This window comes from Calliphora vicina, chromosome 5 (genome assembly GCF_958450345.1).
Source record: "Calliphora vicina chromosome 5, idCalVici1.1, whole genome shotgun sequence".
NCBI classification, from domain to species: Eukaryota; Metazoa; Arthropoda; class Insecta; order Diptera; family Calliphoridae; genus Calliphora; species Calliphora vicina.
Genome location: NC_088784.1, coordinates 99,574,258 through 99,593,850, shown reverse-complemented (window position 1 = coordinate 99,593,850; position 19,593 = coordinate 99,574,258). Strand labels below are relative to the sequence as shown.

Genomic DNA, 19,593 nt, shown 5'->3' with positions numbered 1-19,593 from the left:
ATTTCTACAAATAAAGTTAATCTATGAGTAAAGATTTAAAATTTTAAAACTAAAGAATGTTTGAAAAATTAAAATTATAAATTAATAAGGTTAAAGCATACATTTTTGTAGATTTATAAGATTATTAAACATTTTTCAGGTCTTTTTTTTATCCCATTTGCATTAGATATGCAAATTATAGTCAGAATTATTATTCCTGCACACAAAATGATTTAATAAGTTTTTACTAAAATCGAAAAAAAAAACCAGGAAATCCGACAAATAAGGGGACATAGAAACTTAAAAAAAAAACTTACTAAATACTAACATAAACAATATTTTTGGTTTATCTATTATAGGCACCTTTGTTTAATATAAAATTACGTTTGGCTTCATCTGAGGTAAAATATTGATTATGATAAACATTCGTTGTCATTGTTGTAGTTGAAGAAACACCTTAAAATTAAAAAAATATAAATTTTAATAAAATTAAATCTCAAAATTAAGCATTTACATATACATATCAAAGTTCTTACAGCTAGTAACTAAAATTTTTTTGTTCCAAAATTAATACTTATGCCAAACGATTCCTCTCATGGAGAATTGTAGATAGATGCGAGACACTCTGATTTGTCAAACAAAAATAAAAACAATCATGTCTGATACAACAACAAAATACATTGCAAGAGTTAGGTTTTTGACAATTACGTCTTGTTACACTCTAATTTATAATGCATAAAGTTTTCATGAACCGAAATGTGTTATCAAATGCGTACTGTTTTCTGTTCGCTTTGGGAGAGATTCTCCCATTTGAAGAATATTAGTTGTATTTCACTAAAATTTGGTCGCGTGATTTCTTCCTATATAAAACTAACATATTTCTGTAGAATGCATACATTTATGACAAAAAAGTCTAATTTCGGAAGGACATTTGTATGGGGGCTAGGTGAAATTATGGACCGATTACAGCCAGTTCTTGGGTTTTCAAAACATTTGCGAACAACAAGGTTCATCCAAAAGCAGGGAAATACGAATTGAAGCCGAGAGAACTTAAAAGACTATTTTGTATATTTGAAATGCTGCCTAAACGTTATAAAAGAAAATAATTTTTGCACCGAATCATTACTTCCGATGAAAAATGGATCCATTACGATAATCCGAAGCGTAAGAGATCGTTTGTGAAGCCCGGCCAAACAGTCGAATTGACACCAAATCCAAATATCCATGGCTCTAAAGTAATGCTCAGTATTTGGTGGTACCAAAAGGGTCCTATCTATTATGAGTTGTTGAAATCTGGTCAGACCAGTACAGGGAACCTGTACCGAAGGCAAATGATTCGCTTAAAGCGAACATTGGCCAAAAAACGCTCTGAATATGCGGCCAGATATGAAACCGTAATACTTATTCCATCATGACAACGCTGCATTTTTAAATCATACATCCAATACTAATAAATAAACTCTCTTCTATACTCTTGCAAAGCTTCAAGGAGCACAAACCACCTTAAAACCCAAAAACTATTCTCCCAGCAGAATAAATATTTTTTTAAATCTGAACATTTAAATATTAATTTAAATAAAAAAAAATAATTTAAATACAAACTTGTTTAAATATGCGGTAGATTTATTTCTATCTACACATTCTTTCAATATTTACCCACATCCGAGCGTACTGGACTTGCCGGAGGCGATGGAGAATCCAATGATATTACATCATTATCTGCAAATAAATTAGGTAATTGTATGAAACTAATTAATAAACTTTATTGTTAAAGAAAAATCTTAAATTTTACCGTCTGAAACCATTTCGTTACCTTAGATTTTATATACTTTTGAGCAAGTTTAGCTTAGGTAGTAAATAAAACAACTTTTTTTTGTGTGTAATTTGTCAATGGGTATTTTTACAGGTTCTCTTTTTTATATATTTCTATAATTTATATTTATTTTATTATTGATATTCATATTTTTTACTCTTAACTTATAAATAAAATGATTTTTTGTTTTTAATTATATATATTAATTGTTTTTTGCATGTTTTTTGGGATAAGAAATATTTAATATTATTTTTTTTTTTAATTATTTAAAAACTAAAATCAATAAAAAAACGTTTGTAATTTATATACATTTGTTTGAGACTCCCTTATAAAAATTAAGGAGATTTTATTTTCTTTTTAAATACGTTTTTACTTAACATAAAAAATGTTATATCCTTTATTTTTGTTAACTAAATTATAGCAAGTTATTAATTGTTAGTTGTTTAGTTTTTAAAATTTATTTTTTGTTTTTTTTTCTTTTATAACTTTGTTATTTTTGCATTTGTTTTGTGATAAATTTTGCATTTTCATCTATTTTATTCTTTTTTAGTGAAATATTGTGGCAGAGTGGTTTGCTTACCTCCTAAATTAATTTATTAAAGAAAACAGATGAAATTAAATTATAATCAAATGAGAAAAAATTTAAATAAAATAAACAAATAGCAATAGAATAGTTTGTTTTGTTTATATAAAATCAAGATATTGAAATGATTTCGTTACAGTTTTCTTTAAATTGTTTTATTTTATATACAATAAATAATAAATAAGTACTTATTGAAATACATGTGTATTTAAATACTCATAAAAAATAGTTAATTTATGTATTAAAAAATAAAATTTCAAAACGTCTTAAAAAGAAATTGAAGAAGGCAAGTTTGAGTGCTATGGTTGGGTGGTCAAAATATTATAGATGTAAAAAATATTATAGAAATACAAAATTATGAATCTTCCAGAAATTATGTTCTACCACAACATTGGAAAACCAAAAATACAGATATAAATCGAAAATAACTAAATTTAAAACTTTCCCAACATAACAGAATATTTAGCTTCATTCAAAGGCTTTTATTTTAAAAGAATTCTTTCATTGTTGAAATAATTCATAATACAACCCATTCAACCTTTGAACTTTTCAATTTTTGTTAATTCAAATCCAATTCTCAAATTGAATTAAAATATTTTTTCTTGATTCAATTTGTTTTTGTTTTGCTTTTGTATACCCACCATCAATATGTGACGATAAAATATTTGTCTGTTATAGGGGTTATATGGGGGCTAGGGTCAAATATGGACCGATCCCCACAAAAGTTGTTAGAAATATTTAGGTTCATATAAAATATGTTTATGTACAATTTCATCATGATATTAATTATTATAAGACAATTATGAATGTTCAAGTGATTTTCTGAGGGGGGTCTTTGTATGGGGACTAGGGACAAATGTTGCCCGATTTTCACCATTCTTTACAATATAATTTAAAAGCATTTAGAACTAATTTGTGCAAAATATTTTAAGGATTGCCGCTTATTCAACATATTTATGACAGCTCAATTAGTATACCTTAGGGTTGTTATTTTGGGTCTAGGTGAAATCATGGACCGATATTGAACATTTTCAATACCAAACAAACCTTGAGTATTTCGATGGCTTAATATAAAAAAGTCGTAACTCTATTTTTTGTTGCTTTACAGGAGAAAGAAAAAACTTAATAAAATCCATAAAATTTTAGGCACAAAAAAAGTTTTAATGCAATTTTTAATAAGAAGAGACATCACATTTTATTTCTCATTTAAAATTTATTTTTTTTTTTATTTTTATGAAGTTATTTAATATAACTTTGTTTTCATTGATATTTATATTAAGCCATCGATTTGTGGAAAATTTCAGCCAGCTAACTCCTTTCCATTCAATAAAGAATTAAATCTATAAAGAATAAATTCTTAAAGATTTGGAATAAATTGAAGTAATACGAAATAAAGCCTATGAATCAATTCGTAAAAAATTAATTTGAATTAATTATATCGAACCTTTGCTTTAGAATTGGGATTCCATAAATCTACAAGGTTCGGAAATGAAATTTGGAAATTGCAAATGGTTTGACAAACACTAATTGATGGGGAAGGGTGGGTATACAAATACTGGATTATTTTATGCCTAACTAAAAGATATTGTTAGCAAATCTACTCTGATTTATTGCACTTGAGCTAATTTAAGAGAAGGTGGTTACTTCGTAACTCAATCCTAAAATTTTCGAATTTGTGTGCTAGATGCATTGCATTTCTAAACGATTTCTTTTCGATTCGAATTAGGGAGAACCCCCCAGATCTCATAAATAAATATTGCTTTAAAAGGTTAAACGTTATAAGTTCTTTCAGTTAATAAAACAATTCTTTCTACTGAGTTTTTTCACATTTTTTTTTACTAAAAATAGTCGTTTTGGACAGATACAAAGTTATATTTCATTTTTTAAAATAATTTATTTTTAAGACGTTTTGAAAAATATTCCAATAAACATGAATAAGTGTGCATTAAGTTCCTGCTCTGGAATTTAAAACGTTTTTTTTTTAATTTTTTCAAAAATCAAAATTTTTACCCAAAAACATTTTTGATGGAATTCAAGTTGAAAACAATTGTAATTTCAGCTTTCAGTCCAGTGTGAAACAATTTACCCAATAAGCATTTTTACTGGAATTCAAGTTGAAATATAGGTGGATTACACTTTATCAGCCCAATTATGAATAAAAAATCCGCGAGATTTTTTTGTCCCATTTTTCCTATTCAAATTCAATGTTGAAATTGGGCTGTATATCAATAGCATTCTCCAGTAAAAAGGAAACATAAATTCAAGCCACAAGTTTTTTGTTTGAAAAATTTTTAATTTTTTCAAATATTTTTCAAGTTTAAAACATAATTATATTTGCATTCAAGTCAAATTACATCAAAATATTCAAGTCCTTGAATTTCTGGGGCTTATTGGGTTAATAGTAGTTACATAGGTTAACAAAGAGACTTGTCAGAAACCTAAGTCTGTTGTCAAAAACCTAACTCTTGCAACAACAAAATACATGCTAGTCAATGTATTTTGTTGTTGTATCAAACATATGATTTGTTGTATTTTTGTTTGACAAATCGGAGTGTCTCGTCTCTATCAGCCCAATTATGAATAAAAATTCAAGCCACATGTTTTTTGTTTTAAAAAATATTTAATTTTGCAAGTTTTAAACATAATTATATTAGCATTCATGTCGAATTCCAACAAAATGTTCAAGTGCTTGAATTTTTAGGTATTTAATGAAAATGGGTGAGAAATTATTTACTTTGTATTTATAGTATTCAAAACTTGATCGTAATAAAAGAAATTATAAAACATACGAAATTGTTAAACAATAATTATTATTATTAATATTATATGTATTAATAATTACACATATTCTAACACTTAATAGGAAATACAAAATTTTCTCCGAATACGAATGTAAATTGCAAAATTTTACACACTTTTAAAACATTTTAGTTTCCAGACCAGGAACAATAATTTTAAAATTCGATACCGGTTTTATAATAATAAAGATAAAAAAGATAATTAATTTATTTAAATATGTAAATAGACTCTTATTTAGTTCATGGTTACCAGTAGGAATTCTATATCATAATACATACATACATAAGATTTCCTCAAACTGGATAGCAAGCATAACGATTAGTTAAATTTCCAAATTGTTTTGAAAATAGCAATAGAAAAATACATATGTTTGTGTAAATAGTATAGCTCAATATGAGAATAACAAAATAAGTTATATGTTTTTGAAAAGTATACTAAATACATAGGACATTGAATAAAGTTTTAATTAAATGTAAAATTATTATAATATAATTACTATATACTCTTCTAGTTCTTATTTTTTTTTATAGAAAATTTTCAATTTAATTGTTTAAATAACATAAATTAAAACATACTTAAATAAAAAAAAAAATTATAATTTGTTATTGTCTAAATACATATAATAAAATATAAGAGAGAGAGAGGCAGATAGGAGAGTCAAAACAAAAATTATCTTCGAGCTGAAAATAAATTATAAAAAATAAATGTTTTAAAAATTATACAAAATCATATAGCTCTGGGTAAATTAAAAAAAAGCAACCAACACAAATCAAACAAAAAGAAAATTGTGCAACGTAAAATAATATTTGGGGGTAGATTTTCACAATCATTTTTAAACTTTTTATAATAAATATTAGAGGAGTTCTAAGCTTCGGAAAAAGTTTGTGAGATTCAAACATATTTAAATTGTAAAATTTTTGAATATTTTTTCTTTATAAGTTAAGCTAGCACATATGTATTTCCCTGTAATATAATAAAAAGGGCAGAAAAAGAGCAACATTATTACCCATCAAAGAAAACGGCATTATTGGTAGTGAAATAGTCCAAAGTTGGTGTGTGAAAAGAACGAAATATTTTGTATAAAAGTTTGGAATTTTGCCTGGGCTATTATAACTTTATTATGAAAATGTTAGTTAAAACTAAAATTTATATTACGGCTAATTAAATTTGAATTAACAAAAATTAAATCATTCTGTTACGGATTAATTCAACAATGAATGAATTCTATGCAAATAAAAAAAGCCTATGAATGAAACTATTTTTTAATTCCGAATTAAGATTTTAGAGAATTAAGCTGAAATTTAATTAATTCAAAGCTCTGTTGCCAAAATGTTTTTTGACATTTTTCCTGGTTATTAGAATAATGTATAACTCAGTATAGGGTTTTAAAATTAAGAAATTTTGCAGGAAAAATCACGTCTTCCCTCCCTTTTCAATACTTAATAATAAAATTAATTTTGATTGTAAAGAGGTCCATTAAAAAATAAACAAAAAAAAAACTCTACAACACAATACATTTTGCAACAGAAAACACAAACATAACTAAGAAAAAAACTAAGATTAATAGGATATCTGTATAATGCAAGAGGTTGAAAATCACAAATTATTAGTAGGCGAATATTTTACATATCAATATTATCATTGGAGGTATTATTATTATTACTATTGGTGATCATTTGATTTGATGAGGTAACAACAATATTGTGAGACAGACGGGTTGCTGCTACTGCTGAAATTGTACCGGATGAAGATGGCGTAGGTGCCATAGCCGAGGTTGTTTTAGTAGATGAATTATTTTGTCGTAAATCCATTAAAATTTGATCCTGCATTAAATCCGTTGACAAAACGCCCTCCTCTAAACATAATAAAAATTTATTTATTTTTTTTTAATTTAAGGTTTACGTTTTTAAATAAAAACAACAACGATGAAGACAACAGTCAGGTATTTTTTTTGTTTGTAAGGGCCAGCAAAAAGAAAGAGAAAACCAATAGAAAAAAAATAGAAATGGTATTGTAAATTCATAAAAAATTTTAGTTATTAAAAAAGTAGTTTATTATGGTGTTTCTTTTACAATAAGTTATGATTTTTCCTTAACAAACTAACAAAATTTATAAAAACGTTACGTTATAGTAAATACTTTACAAAACTTTTAAAACAAAAAAAAATAGTAGTAGTGTATAAAACAAAAATGTCTAGAAAATTAACAAAATAGAAAAATGAGGGGAAATGAAAACAATAAAATAATAATTTTAACAAATAGCAAATGTAGATTTGTTCTAGTGTACATAATTATTTTTTCCTTTTAGCCACACGACTTATGGTTATATCATCATTATCTTGTGCTTTCTGAATGGTTGGTGATTTTGAAATTCGAACATTATTAGTTTTGTCATTTGTCCGTGTGATCGTAATACCATTTTTTTGTAACTGATTATTGTTATTACTACTGTTGCTGTTGTTATTGTTGCTATCTTCAACAGAATTTATAATAATATCTATACGATTCATTAACTTGTTATAATGGCGAAAAAAATCATTATTATTATTCGATTTATTAGCACAATTTGCTATTAATGGAAGGGACGAAAGTTCTTTAGTTTTATTCGTGGTGGATTTTATAACTAGATAAAAGAAAAAGAAAATTATCAAATAATTTACAGATGAATGAATTGTGGATGTTGGACGCACACACGGAAATTAGCAACACAAACACACATTTACACATTTAACATAAATACACATATTTATGAATTAATTAATATTGATTTTGATTGATGTATGTATATGAGATTTTCAAAATAATAATATAAAATATCCTCCTACTAAATTATTTATTCGTAAAATACATAATTTTAAGTTTTTTTTTTAATAAATTTAGCACAACAGCAGTTTTTGTTTTAGAAATATAATTTCAATTTAGAAAAAAAATTAATACCAGGTATTGTATTAACAAGGGATCAACTTAAATAATATTTCTTTAATTCAAATCTATTACAAGTTGGCATAAGTAAATTGTTTTCAATTCATTTTCTAAATAATTTAATTCAATTTGTATTAGATTTGAATTAACAAAAATTCAATCAATCAAAAATTTAATCAATTCTATTATGAATAAATTCAACGATGAATGAATTCTATTTAAATTAAAGCCTTTGAATGAAGCTAAAGATTTAGATTTTGGGAATGGTTTTATGAAATGAATGAACATTTTTAATTCTCAAATCTGTTTTCAACAATTTTAACCGCGCCAAATTCAATATTCGGCCGAATCTTATATACCCTTCACCAAATTATACCTTTAAATAAATTTTTTTAGAAAAAAAAAATTTTTTTTTTAATTTTGTTAAAATTTTTTTCAAATTTTTTTTTTTCAAAATTTTTTTTTTTTTTTTAAATTTATTAGTGAAAATAATTTTAATGTAAAAATTTCCTTTTTAAATTTATTAGTGAAAAAAACTCAGGTTGAAAATATTTTTCCTGATTTTGACCCTTTGTTGTCCGACTTACTATATGGAGTTACATACATCGTTGCAAATGTCTTTAAATTTCTATCATTAGTAATTCAGATATAAATCTAAAATAGGTCAAAAACGAGGTTGTCATGGTTTTTTCCTTATATCTAAGCCATTTGTTTGCCGATTTTCTCTATCTTAAATAGCAAACGGACCGGGTCTATAGCGGATATATTGATGTATGAATCAAGTAAGTTATTTGGGGGCTACGGAAAGTTGATTTCAACACACATACGGACATTGCTATAACGAATTGTCCCGATTTTAATAATTCGAGGAGTCATTAAAAAAAAATTACTATTTAAAAAATTCACCCAGCCAAATATCTACAAAATGTCATTTTATCATGCCTATTTTTTCTAAAACTATAATACAAATCAAAGAAAAATGAATAAATTGTATGCGATATTCTTTTATATAATTTTTATTAAATTCAAACACTATTTTCCATATAATTTTTAATTGGTACTAATAAAAAATATTATTTTATATAAATACTCAAAAACTGTCCAAATAATTTGGATTCCTTTGAATATTCGAAACCTTTAGCAATTATATTCACTCGAATCATCATCCAGTAAAACTTTACTTTTCCGTTTTTTAGTTTTGCGAACGGTTTTCGGTAGTTTCTTTTGTGTAGTGGCAACACGACTTGCTAAATTTAAAATATCTTCCTGAGGTACACATGGCAAATCGTACACATCAAATGACATCGGTTTTAAAGCATCGATTTTTTGGCTATAGTATTCACTATTGAAATGATTCTGGTTGTTTGTCAAATCCATCGTGTTATTACTTCTACTAACAAACATTTTTTCTTGTAATATCTTGACAAAACCAGTAATATATAACATACAGATAAATGTTATAACTGACAGCATAAATCTAGCCATATAAAAAGCCTCATTGCGAACCCAGTTGGATAATTGTGGTGCATTATAAATGAAAAAGTTATAATTAACTGCCACAATATATTGTCCCAGAAAATGACAAAGAAAATTCAATAACTTAAGACTTGGCAACCATATTTGTCGTAGTATGAAATCAGTAGCATACAGTATCATGGCTAATTCCACCAGAAAAACCAAAAACTTTTGTGGCATACGTGTGGATTGTGGCCAAAGAGTTCGCAGCTTCGCAAACATACACAAGACGGATAATACAAATAGAGATGATGCAGCATTTGGTGTTAATAGAGGTAATTTTGAATAACGCAACTCAATGATGCTCAAACTATGCAAGTGCATGAAAATGCCCATGCAAATTATAATAACAGATTCAATAACTCTTAATTTCATTTTTTTTTTAAATCGAAAATTTGAATAATAAAAAATCAACTAAAGATTTAGGAGAAAAAATAATTATTTTTGAAATTTATTTCAATGTTGTTTTCTTTTTGGAATGAAATGGAAATGTGAAGTGAAATAATATTCGATCAAACATGATACAACAATAAAAGGTAGAATCATTGTCATTAGGATCCAAGACAAAAATACATGGAAAAACAACTTAAGCGTCCTATATCCTTATAGAGCTTCTTTTAGAGTTTTTTTTTTAATTTTAATTAAAACACTTAAAATATAATTGGATGTGGAAATCTTTGTTATGACTCGAAAAAACAATCTCTGACCTCTATTCACTGTAGGTGGTCAATTCGGAAGGTCTAATTTTGGATCACTCTTTCTAGTATTCCTACCGAATTACGCGAGTTATGTAGACTTCCAAGTATTGAATCGTAGATGGCCTAGATCGTATATTTTTTTTTGGGGCTATGTAAGTCTTCGTCGACAAGCCAGCTACGATTCAAGACTTGAGCATACCCCCAGAATTTCATTCTGATCGATGGTGTAATTAATTCCGTATTTTGCTTCTTCAGAAAAAGTACAATGAACAATATTGTGAAATTTAAATCAGAAAAACGGTATTATTAAATTTGTTGGCAATTAACAAAATCAAATGCTATCTGAAGAAGCTAATTTAAAATCGATTGGAATAATATCTACGGAATTGAAACCATTCCAGACAAAATGTCTGACAGGCCTATAACTACTACTCCCGAAAATCCCTTTACCGCTCAAAACTCTCAAATAAATATTGGTATTGAGATAAAAATTAACCCGATACAGTTAATATAAACATAAATCTTTCTACCAAGAGGACTTCCTTCCCGGAATAGACCTTTAACGCTTTCTGCTGGGTGTACACGATATTTCCAATTTCACAAAAAAAATCGACAATTTTGCAACAAAAAAAAAATCGAAAATGCAAAAAAAAAACGACATATGTACAAAAATCAAAGTATTTATTGTGTTTATAACTTAAAAATGCGGATTTTTTTTAAATGTTTAGCTTTTATTTTGAAACATTTGTACAATATAAATTTATTCAAAGTATTGGCCATTGTTAGCCACGACCTTTTCCCATCTTTCTGGCAATATATGGATTCCGAGTCAAAAGAACTGCTCATCTTTTGAGGCCAAGAACGAATCATGCCAATTTCGGATACTCTGTTCTGAAGTGAAGCTTATCCCAGAGTGAGCATTTTGCATAGATCTAAATAAATAGTAGTCGGACGGCGCAAGGTCTGGACTATAAGGCGAGTGAGGCAAAACTAACCACTTTTTAACAGGCATCGCAACATGTGGCTGAGCGTAGTCATGATCGAATATTACGGTTTCATGTCTGACCTCATATTTTGGGCGTTTTTCGGCCAATGTTCGCTTCAATCGAATCAGTTGCCTTCAATGCAGGTTCCCTGTGAAGGTCTGGAAAGATTTCAGCCGCTCATAATAGATTGGACCCATTTGCTCCCACTAAAAACAGAACATTACCTTAGCGCCATGGATATTTGGCTTTGGTGTCGATTCGGCTGGTTGTAATGGATCCATTTTTTATCGCAAGTAACGATTCGGTGCAAAAATGATTTTTATTTTATATAGCGTTCAAGCATAATTTCGGACATGCAATATTGTTTTTCAAGGTCTCTCGGCTTCAATCGTATGGTATCCACTTTTCCTGCTTTTGGATGAATACGGCTGCTCGCAAACGTTTTAAAATTGCTGCTTAAGTAAATTCCAATGATTTTGAAAGCTCTTGTTGAGTTTGACAACAATCTTTATAAGTACATTCCAATTCTTGGTCTTGGTCCTCCGTGTCAAAATCAACAAATACCAAAATATATTTCACAAACATCAGTAGTAAATATTAAAATCTTTTCCCCGCAAGCATTCAATATTAAAATGATAATGATTTGTAATCAAATCCTCTCCTCTAACAACAGATATAATTCTGACTCAACAAAAAATAAATAACCCAATTCTTCCTCACATTCCAAGTGGATTAATAATTCTTATAAATAGTTTTTATTAATTTCATTTGAAATTTCGTCATTTATTTGTCTTCAAAATTATTTATCCCGTATGGAATATTCCTTAATCCAAATTAAACCTTAATCAATAAAAAGTAAACAGGGTAAAAATGCAGTGGCGACGATGATAAATTATGTGAAAATGGTGGACAAAAAAAAAAAAGCAAAAAGCAAATGTACAAAATAAAAAAAAAATTAAAATAATAATGATACAAAAACGTATTTATACAATTAAATTGAAAATTAGATCTATGAAAAACTAGAAGTAAAAAAAATTCAAATAATTTTTTTTGTTTTGCTTTTTCTCTGTAAACTTAATAAAAAATACAATAATAATTAATTAATTATTTAAAATAAAATGAAATTATACTATGATATTAGATATAGGTTAAACTAAATATATGTATTATGTATATGTAATGTATATGTTGTTGTTTTCATTAATAAAGAAAAATAAAATATGAAATAATGAGAACAAATGTATAAAAAAAAACGTATAACATAGACATAGTTATGTTATTGCATGTAAAGTATGTTGGTTGTATTGTGTTATGGATTTGTAATTTTTTGTCTTTACGACATGTGTTATTATTATATTTCTTTTTCTTTTAAAAATATAGATAATTTTTTTCATTGTTTTTATAAAATTGATTTAGTACGAAAATGAATCCAACGTACCATTCTTTTGTTGCATATACATGCCTCTTTGATTACCACCTCCGCCATTGCCATTCATAGTTGAAGATGGTGCTCCTTGATTAGTATTTGGTTTAGCAATAGGACGACGCTTTGCCAAAGGTAAATCATCATCTGAGTCACTGAGTGTTAAGTCCACCTTTAAAACATTTGTTTGTTGTTTGTTTTTTGTATATTTTAACGATTATAAAATAATTTACATAAATAATTAAAAAAAAAAAATATTCATTTGCGTTAAACTTACAGTTTCACTATTTGTTGTTGATGAAGGTTGTTCATTTGAATTAAGCGATGCGGAAGCTACAGCCTTGACTGGTTTTACATCTTCTGTGGTAATGAGTTCTAAAAAAGATTTAAAAATTATATGGATAATCAAATTGTTTAATTTAATTAATTAAATTCACTAAAAAGAAGAACATCAGCTTTAAATTAAATCAAACTATTGATTACAATATAGAATTTATATGATTAAAATCTTGTCGGGATATTTTCCTGATGCTGGATTTGTCCCTATAATTCAATTAAAAGTTTAATTTAAAGATTGTTTTCTTTTTAGATAATTTAAATAAAAGCTTGTTTAAATTTATTTTTATTAATTTATTTTCTTCTTTTTATAGCACCTTGAAAATTTCGAATTTCTGAAACTACATAGAGAATACTTTAAAAATCATGAAAATTATTTGGGGGATTCAAACGGTCTCCTATTAGGTCGTATTGTCATAATGTCGTAAAATATTTTTTTAGTTTAAATAAATTTTTGTTGGGTTTTATAAGTTCGAATTTTCATATTTGATTTCGAATTTTCGAACATAATATTGTATCAGCCTATTTAGACTACAAGACCTTACAAATTTTGACATAAATTTACATAGAAACAAGAATTGCAAGTTAAATAAAAGCTTTTAAAAATTCTTTTTGCTTTAATTTGTACTTACCAATATCATCTGAAATAACTTCCACCTTTTCAACTGGCTTAGTTGGTGTATCTAAAATTTGACCTTCATTCCTTAAGCTATGAGTGCTCCATGAGCCATCTTTGTGCAATTGTATTTCAGTATCATCTGGTTTAAGTAAATTTGAGGCCAATACTTCTTGGAAGTAGCTATAAAACAACAAAAACAAAACAAATTGCAATTATTTGCATAAATACTTTATACAAAACAAATGTTTTCACTCTAGTTGGTACAATTACAATATTATAATTGACTAAATATAATAATTACTCACCCATCAATAACCAGATTATCATAAACGGCCGCTTTATCACAAACTGGACAATTCCAAGTGGGTTTGCGTTCATTCATTTGCAGGAAAAGGCTAGCATCGAAACATTGCAAATGTGAGCATGTTGAAGCACGACATGGTATGGACATTTTCATTTTACCCAAGGGACAATTTAACGATACCTTCAACATTGTCGTAGCAATTTCACAATCAGCATCTTCAGTTAACTTTTCTTTGACTAGAAAAAGATAAAATTGACACATTTTGTAAAAAAGAAAACGCAAAATATAATATATAATAATAAACCTACTAAGAGCTCTAGTATAATCGGCTGGTTTAACGCCCTTCTGTTTCATTCTTTGCAATAACTGAGCAGATGTTAATTTCTTAACTAAATACACCGCAATACAGTAGCCTCGTGTGTAGTCGGGACACCACTGGACAGTTATTGTATTAGTTACTGTTGGCGATAGTTTTACATTTGATGTAACATTTACTGGTCGAGGCGGTCGTTTTGGTTCCACATTGGGACGATTTGTTGGAATGACATTCTAACCAAAAAATTAATTGTTAATAAAAATTATATTTTGTGTGTGTTTTCTTTAACTATTTGTACTCACGGGAAGTTGGCATAATTTGTTATTTACTTTAACACTGACACTTGGCGGAAAGCAATCCTCTTGGTCGCATGAAGTCTCTAATAGACAGAATCTTAACTGCACTTGTATAGCGTGTTCTATTTTTGAACTGTTGCGAATGTCACGATTCGATGCTATTTCTGTGGCTTGTTGTGGTGTTAGTGTAAAATAAAATGGTACTTCCTGTATGCGCTGAGCATTACGAGGCACCAGCGACGAAGGTTTGATCAAAGTGCCCAGCACATCATAAAAAGCTAATTTTTTCAAACGTACATCTGGATGAATCGGCATTTGTGTGGGTATAGCATGTAGAAATGGTACTACATTATTGCCAGGCGGTACACCTGCTTGCATACCAGCCTGATTTGCTGGATTTAAGATTTGTTGTGCTGTTCCCATTTGAGCCGCAGTATTGGCACCTACCATACCACCGGCATTCGGTTGCATTTGCATTTGTGAATACATTCTTTTTGGCTCCGGTGGACCGTATTGATTATTTTGTTGATCAGCACTAGAATTAAATTTAAATACAAATGAAAAATAACGTGTTAGCATAAGAAAACAAATGTTTTATATTTTGTTTCAAAAACTTACATGGATTGCGAGTAAATTTCCCGTACCTTTGGTGCAATTAATTCGAAATTAGTGCGTAGCAATGCTAAAATTCTTCTCTGGTAGTCAATTTTGCGCCCGGCAAAGGAAATGTTTAAATACGAAAGTATCTTTTGCAGTTCAACCACACGAAGAAGGCTTAACATATCTTCACATTCCTAAAAAAAAAAATGGATGTATTAAAAATATTGTTTTTTTAATCCAAACGTTTTAGATATCCACAATTTTTGTTCGATATAAGCGAAATTTTTTAAAATTTCTGGTTTTATTAGAAAGGATAAACTTTTAAGTGGCTCAACTTTTTAGTGAACTCGACCACTTTTATGGAAAGAATTTTTAAATATTTTATATTGTGCACATCTAGAGAAAAAAACATTTTAAACCATATGTTTCATCAATATTGGTGGACAATAACATACTTAAAAGTGTACCACAAAAAAGTGTGGCCTATTTATATATAAGATAAACTGCTTCTGGGATAAATATGAACTGATTTTGAAAATAGGTTGTTGCAACATTCAATGTGAACAATTGCTACTCTGGTCAACTAAGTTTAAAAACTCTTTCCAGCCGGTCTAACCTCATCTAGCCCGAGTGCAGCAAGATCAAGGTGTAGATAACATGGGCAGGACACGTGCTGGGTTAGAAACTGTGAAGATCTCGTTGAATGTAGTTGCAGTCTCATAACAAATCGATCTTAACTGAGCAACTAAACTAAATAAACATGTTCAAAATCTGTGACATGATTAATTCTACACAATAATTTATGAAAGTGGCAAATAATAGTACAGTGTACTCTCTTATAAGCGAACATCTAAAGGACTGACAAATTTGTCCGCTTATGAGAGTAGTAAATAATCCCTATGAATTTTTTTGGAACTGAAAAAAGTGTACGTTTATGGGGACGTGTCCGCTTTAGAGAGGTGAACACAAAGAGAGAGTACACCGATAATTGTGTTGGAAATATTACATTTTCCAAGTCCAATTTAACGACTAAATTTTTTGGAATACAGATAATTTTAAATAAAAGTGGAAAGTTCAATCACACATTACGGAAAACACACCAAGTTGAAAATTATATGTAATCAGAGGAGAAAGAAGACAGCATTTTTAAAATGCACATATAATCACAAATAAAATATGTATAAACAAAACAAATACAAATAAATAATAACCAACACAGAAGCAAAACACCAACACCAATAAAAACACACTAATACACTAACATAAAATCACTATAGTGATGTATATAAAGATCATATATATACAAGTCTTTTATACAGATATTATATATCTGTATACATATATGCATATACATATATAAACTCACACGCATGCACACACTCACGCACTCACATATACATACAGAGATCAACTCACACTCTTACATTTATAGCAAAACAAAAGAAAAAGAAAAAAAAAGAAATTTTAAAAATTTAAAAAAATACAAGTTGGCAACATCTTAGAAGAAGACACATAAAATATAAAAAAACCAAATTCCCTTCAAAAAAAATGGAAAAATTACGGCAAATACAAGAAAATAATTACATATTCCAAATGATTATTGCAAATGTTTCATAGGTTATTAAATTATGTTTTATTAACCCATATATTTTTATTTTCTATAAATTATAATCTACAGTTTGTTATACCTCAATAGTAATTTAACAATTTTGCAATTGTTAAACGAGCCATATTTTCACTTTTTCTAAATGTGGAAGAAAAAAATCACACAATTTTTATTGTTGGTATTGTCGCACATAAAATAATGTCGTATCGTCTTTTTCAATAGTGTTTCGTATTTTGCCGAATTTTTGTTCACTTAATTTTACTGTATTTTATATGCAATGATTTTCATTAAACATTTATTTTAATTTTTTGTAACATTTGTTATTATTGTAATAAATTATTTTTGTTTTTTCTGCACTTATTTATGCGGGGTTTTTCACACACACTTTAGTTCTCTTTTTTGCTTGCTTGATAAAATTCTATTCCAAAGAATATGGCGGCGGCGAGTTTGGTCTTTTTGACTGATTGAAATATCCCAGTATTTAATGTGGGTTTAATTTAGGTAAAAGTAATGAACACATCCAAATGCGAAAAAAACGAGCAGAGTTGCACAAATGGTAAAGTCAAATTTCACATAAATTGTGTACATAATAGGGTTTTTTGAAAAATGTCGTAATCGACATTTGGTCAGAAAAAAGTCGAACAATCGATTAAGTTATCTCAAAAAGTAGATTTTTAAACCTAAAAAAGTAGATTAATATAAAAATGTCGAATAATTGCAACAGTATACCAAAAAAGAAATAACACAATAACAAAAATAAAATAAAAGCCTGCAATTTGGTACACTTGTATTTTTTGCAAGTCTATGCAAAACAAAAATAAATAAAATACGTTTTTTACAAAAATTCATCGAACATTTTTGTATAAAAACTAAAAGTTTTTAGACATATCGTACATAATCGAATTGCAGAAACTTTTAGAAATATGTTTGATAATAAACATGTCATATCAGTAATCAAACTATTAGAAACAAAAGTGATAATATTATTTAAGACATTATCGCCTTGATACTTTTAATTTTGTTTGCTAAACATTGCAAAAGACGCATCCATAATTAAATTTTTTACACTAAGATATGGTAATTAAAAATGTTAAAAAAGTCTAATAGTCGACTTTTTATAAACCGTAAAAAGTTGGAAGGTCGAAAAGTCGTCTTCAACATAGATCCGCGCATATATGATATCTTAAATTAAAGATATAAATCTTGGCAACAATTTAGTGTATAATAACCATTATTACTGTAATTTTTTAAATAAAATATATTTATATTCGATCAAAAATCGAATATTAGGAATTGTGTACAAACGTGTTATTAATTTGGGATCCATTGTAACTCATTTAAAAGTTAAAAAACTATAGTTTTCCCAAAATATGGTCCTCCAAAGTTCGAACATTGGATATATTGTATTGATGTTGTTTTTTATCTGATTTGGTCAATATATATATATCATTTAAAACATCAAAATTTAATTAAATTTTGTGTTTTTATGACGGTAATTTATGGAAAAATATATTTACTTAAAATGTCAGATTAAACAGATTTAGCTTGAAAGGCAATAACATTTTTAAAACATTTTGATATATTAGAACATTATGACTATATAAGACCACAGAGTTTAAAAATGTTCCTCCCGTCCATAGGCCGGCAATAAAAAAAGTTTTAGGCAAAGCCAACTTTTGACGTACCATAGAGTTTAAACCCTTCTGCCAGACCGTGGGCATGAAGTATAGTAACTGAAATTTTAAGTTATGGGTTTAGATATATTTAGTTGCGTAGAGACTTGCGCAACAACAAAATAACATACAAAATAGTCGATTGTTCGAAAAATCGATTAAGTTAACTAAAAACGTCGATAAATGTCGAAAAAGTAGATTTTTCATACTTAGCAAACGTTGAAAAGTCGACTATTCTAAAATTTGTAAAAAGTCGAAAGTTCGAAAAGTCGACTTTTTAGAAATCGAAAAAAATCTAAAGGTCGACTTTTTGTTTCAACTACCGAACCCTAACATAAATCGGAAATTTGAATTGTATACATTACAATGCAACCATGTGCTATCAACAATAAACACTACCATAATAAATACTGGTTATTTTTCTTTAAATACAGGGATCTATTAAAAAAAAATACTTTAATAATTTTGCAATAAATATGTCAAAGTTTATGTTTTTTTTCTTTTTCCATTAACCAAGTACTATAGTTGTCGAAAGTATTTTTCAGCTTTTTAAAACAATCTACATACATATGTATGAATTAGTAAGCTTACCTTAATCCTGGCCGGTTCATTAAAATTGAGGGAAGCTGTTTGAGTACTTCTCTTTTGTGGGTTGCCGGAATTCATCTGATGCTGTTGAGGTTGTTGCTGCTGGTGGCTTGTGGCAGTTGTTGATGAGGATACAACTGCAGAACGCGAACTGCTATTGGCACTGCCAGACAGCAACGCATTTTCTGCATTGGTTTGGGATCGCGTCTTACGCATTACAAATGTTTAAACGATTCACAGATTTTCTTACAAAACACACACGCACAACCACACAAGAATTTGTTTCACCAAAAAACAGTCAGATTCATAAAGCACAATTAGTTTCTTTTGCAAAATTGCTTATTTTCATTAACTTGTATAGATTATGATTGTGTCCGTAATTAACATTTATATTTATATATCGTACTTTTCTAATAATAATACAATTTTTTGCGGCGGAAAATTTTCACAAACCAATTTTCGTGGTATAGTTCTTGGGTATCAAAAAGAATGCACTAAAATGAAGAAAAAACAGCTGTCATGTGTAGATAGATGCAGA

The 19,593-nt window shown here is 27.8% G+C and overlaps 1 protein-coding gene across 5 annotated transcripts; it reads right to left on the bottom strand.

Annotated features, from left to right (window-relative positions):
- Positions 1 to 277: 277 nt before the first annotated feature.
- On the bottom strand, positions 278 to 19,483 carry Su(var)2-10 (E3 SUMO-protein ligase Su(var)2-10). 5 transcript variants are annotated; one of them, XM_065514259.1, is made up of 10 exons: positions 19,059 to 19,479; positions 15,207 to 15,382; positions 14,595 to 15,123; positions 14,285 to 14,525; positions 13,978 to 14,212; positions 13,686 to 13,852; positions 12,995 to 13,092; positions 12,733 to 12,889; positions 1,636 to 1,698; positions 278 to 435 (listed from the first exon to the last, which is right to left on the bottom strand). In XM_065514259.1, exons 1-10 carry the CDS (start codon positions 19,269 to 19,271, stop codon positions 326 to 328), a joined length of 1,989 nt encoding a protein of 662 aa, XP_065370331.1. In that variant the 5' UTR covers positions 19,272 to 19,479; the 3' UTR covers positions 278 to 325. The 5 variants fall into 5 exon arrangements, with proteins under 5 accessions (XP_065370331.1, XP_065370333.1, XP_065370335.1 ...); XM_065514261.1 differs by having other exon boundaries at positions 282 to 435; positions 1,640 to 1,698; positions 19,059 to 19,477; XM_065514263.1 differs by lacking the exons at positions 278 to 435; positions 1,636 to 1,698 and adding an exon at positions 5,777 to 5,854 and having other exon boundaries at positions 19,059 to 19,474.
- Positions 19,484 to 19,593: the final 110 nt, after the last annotated feature.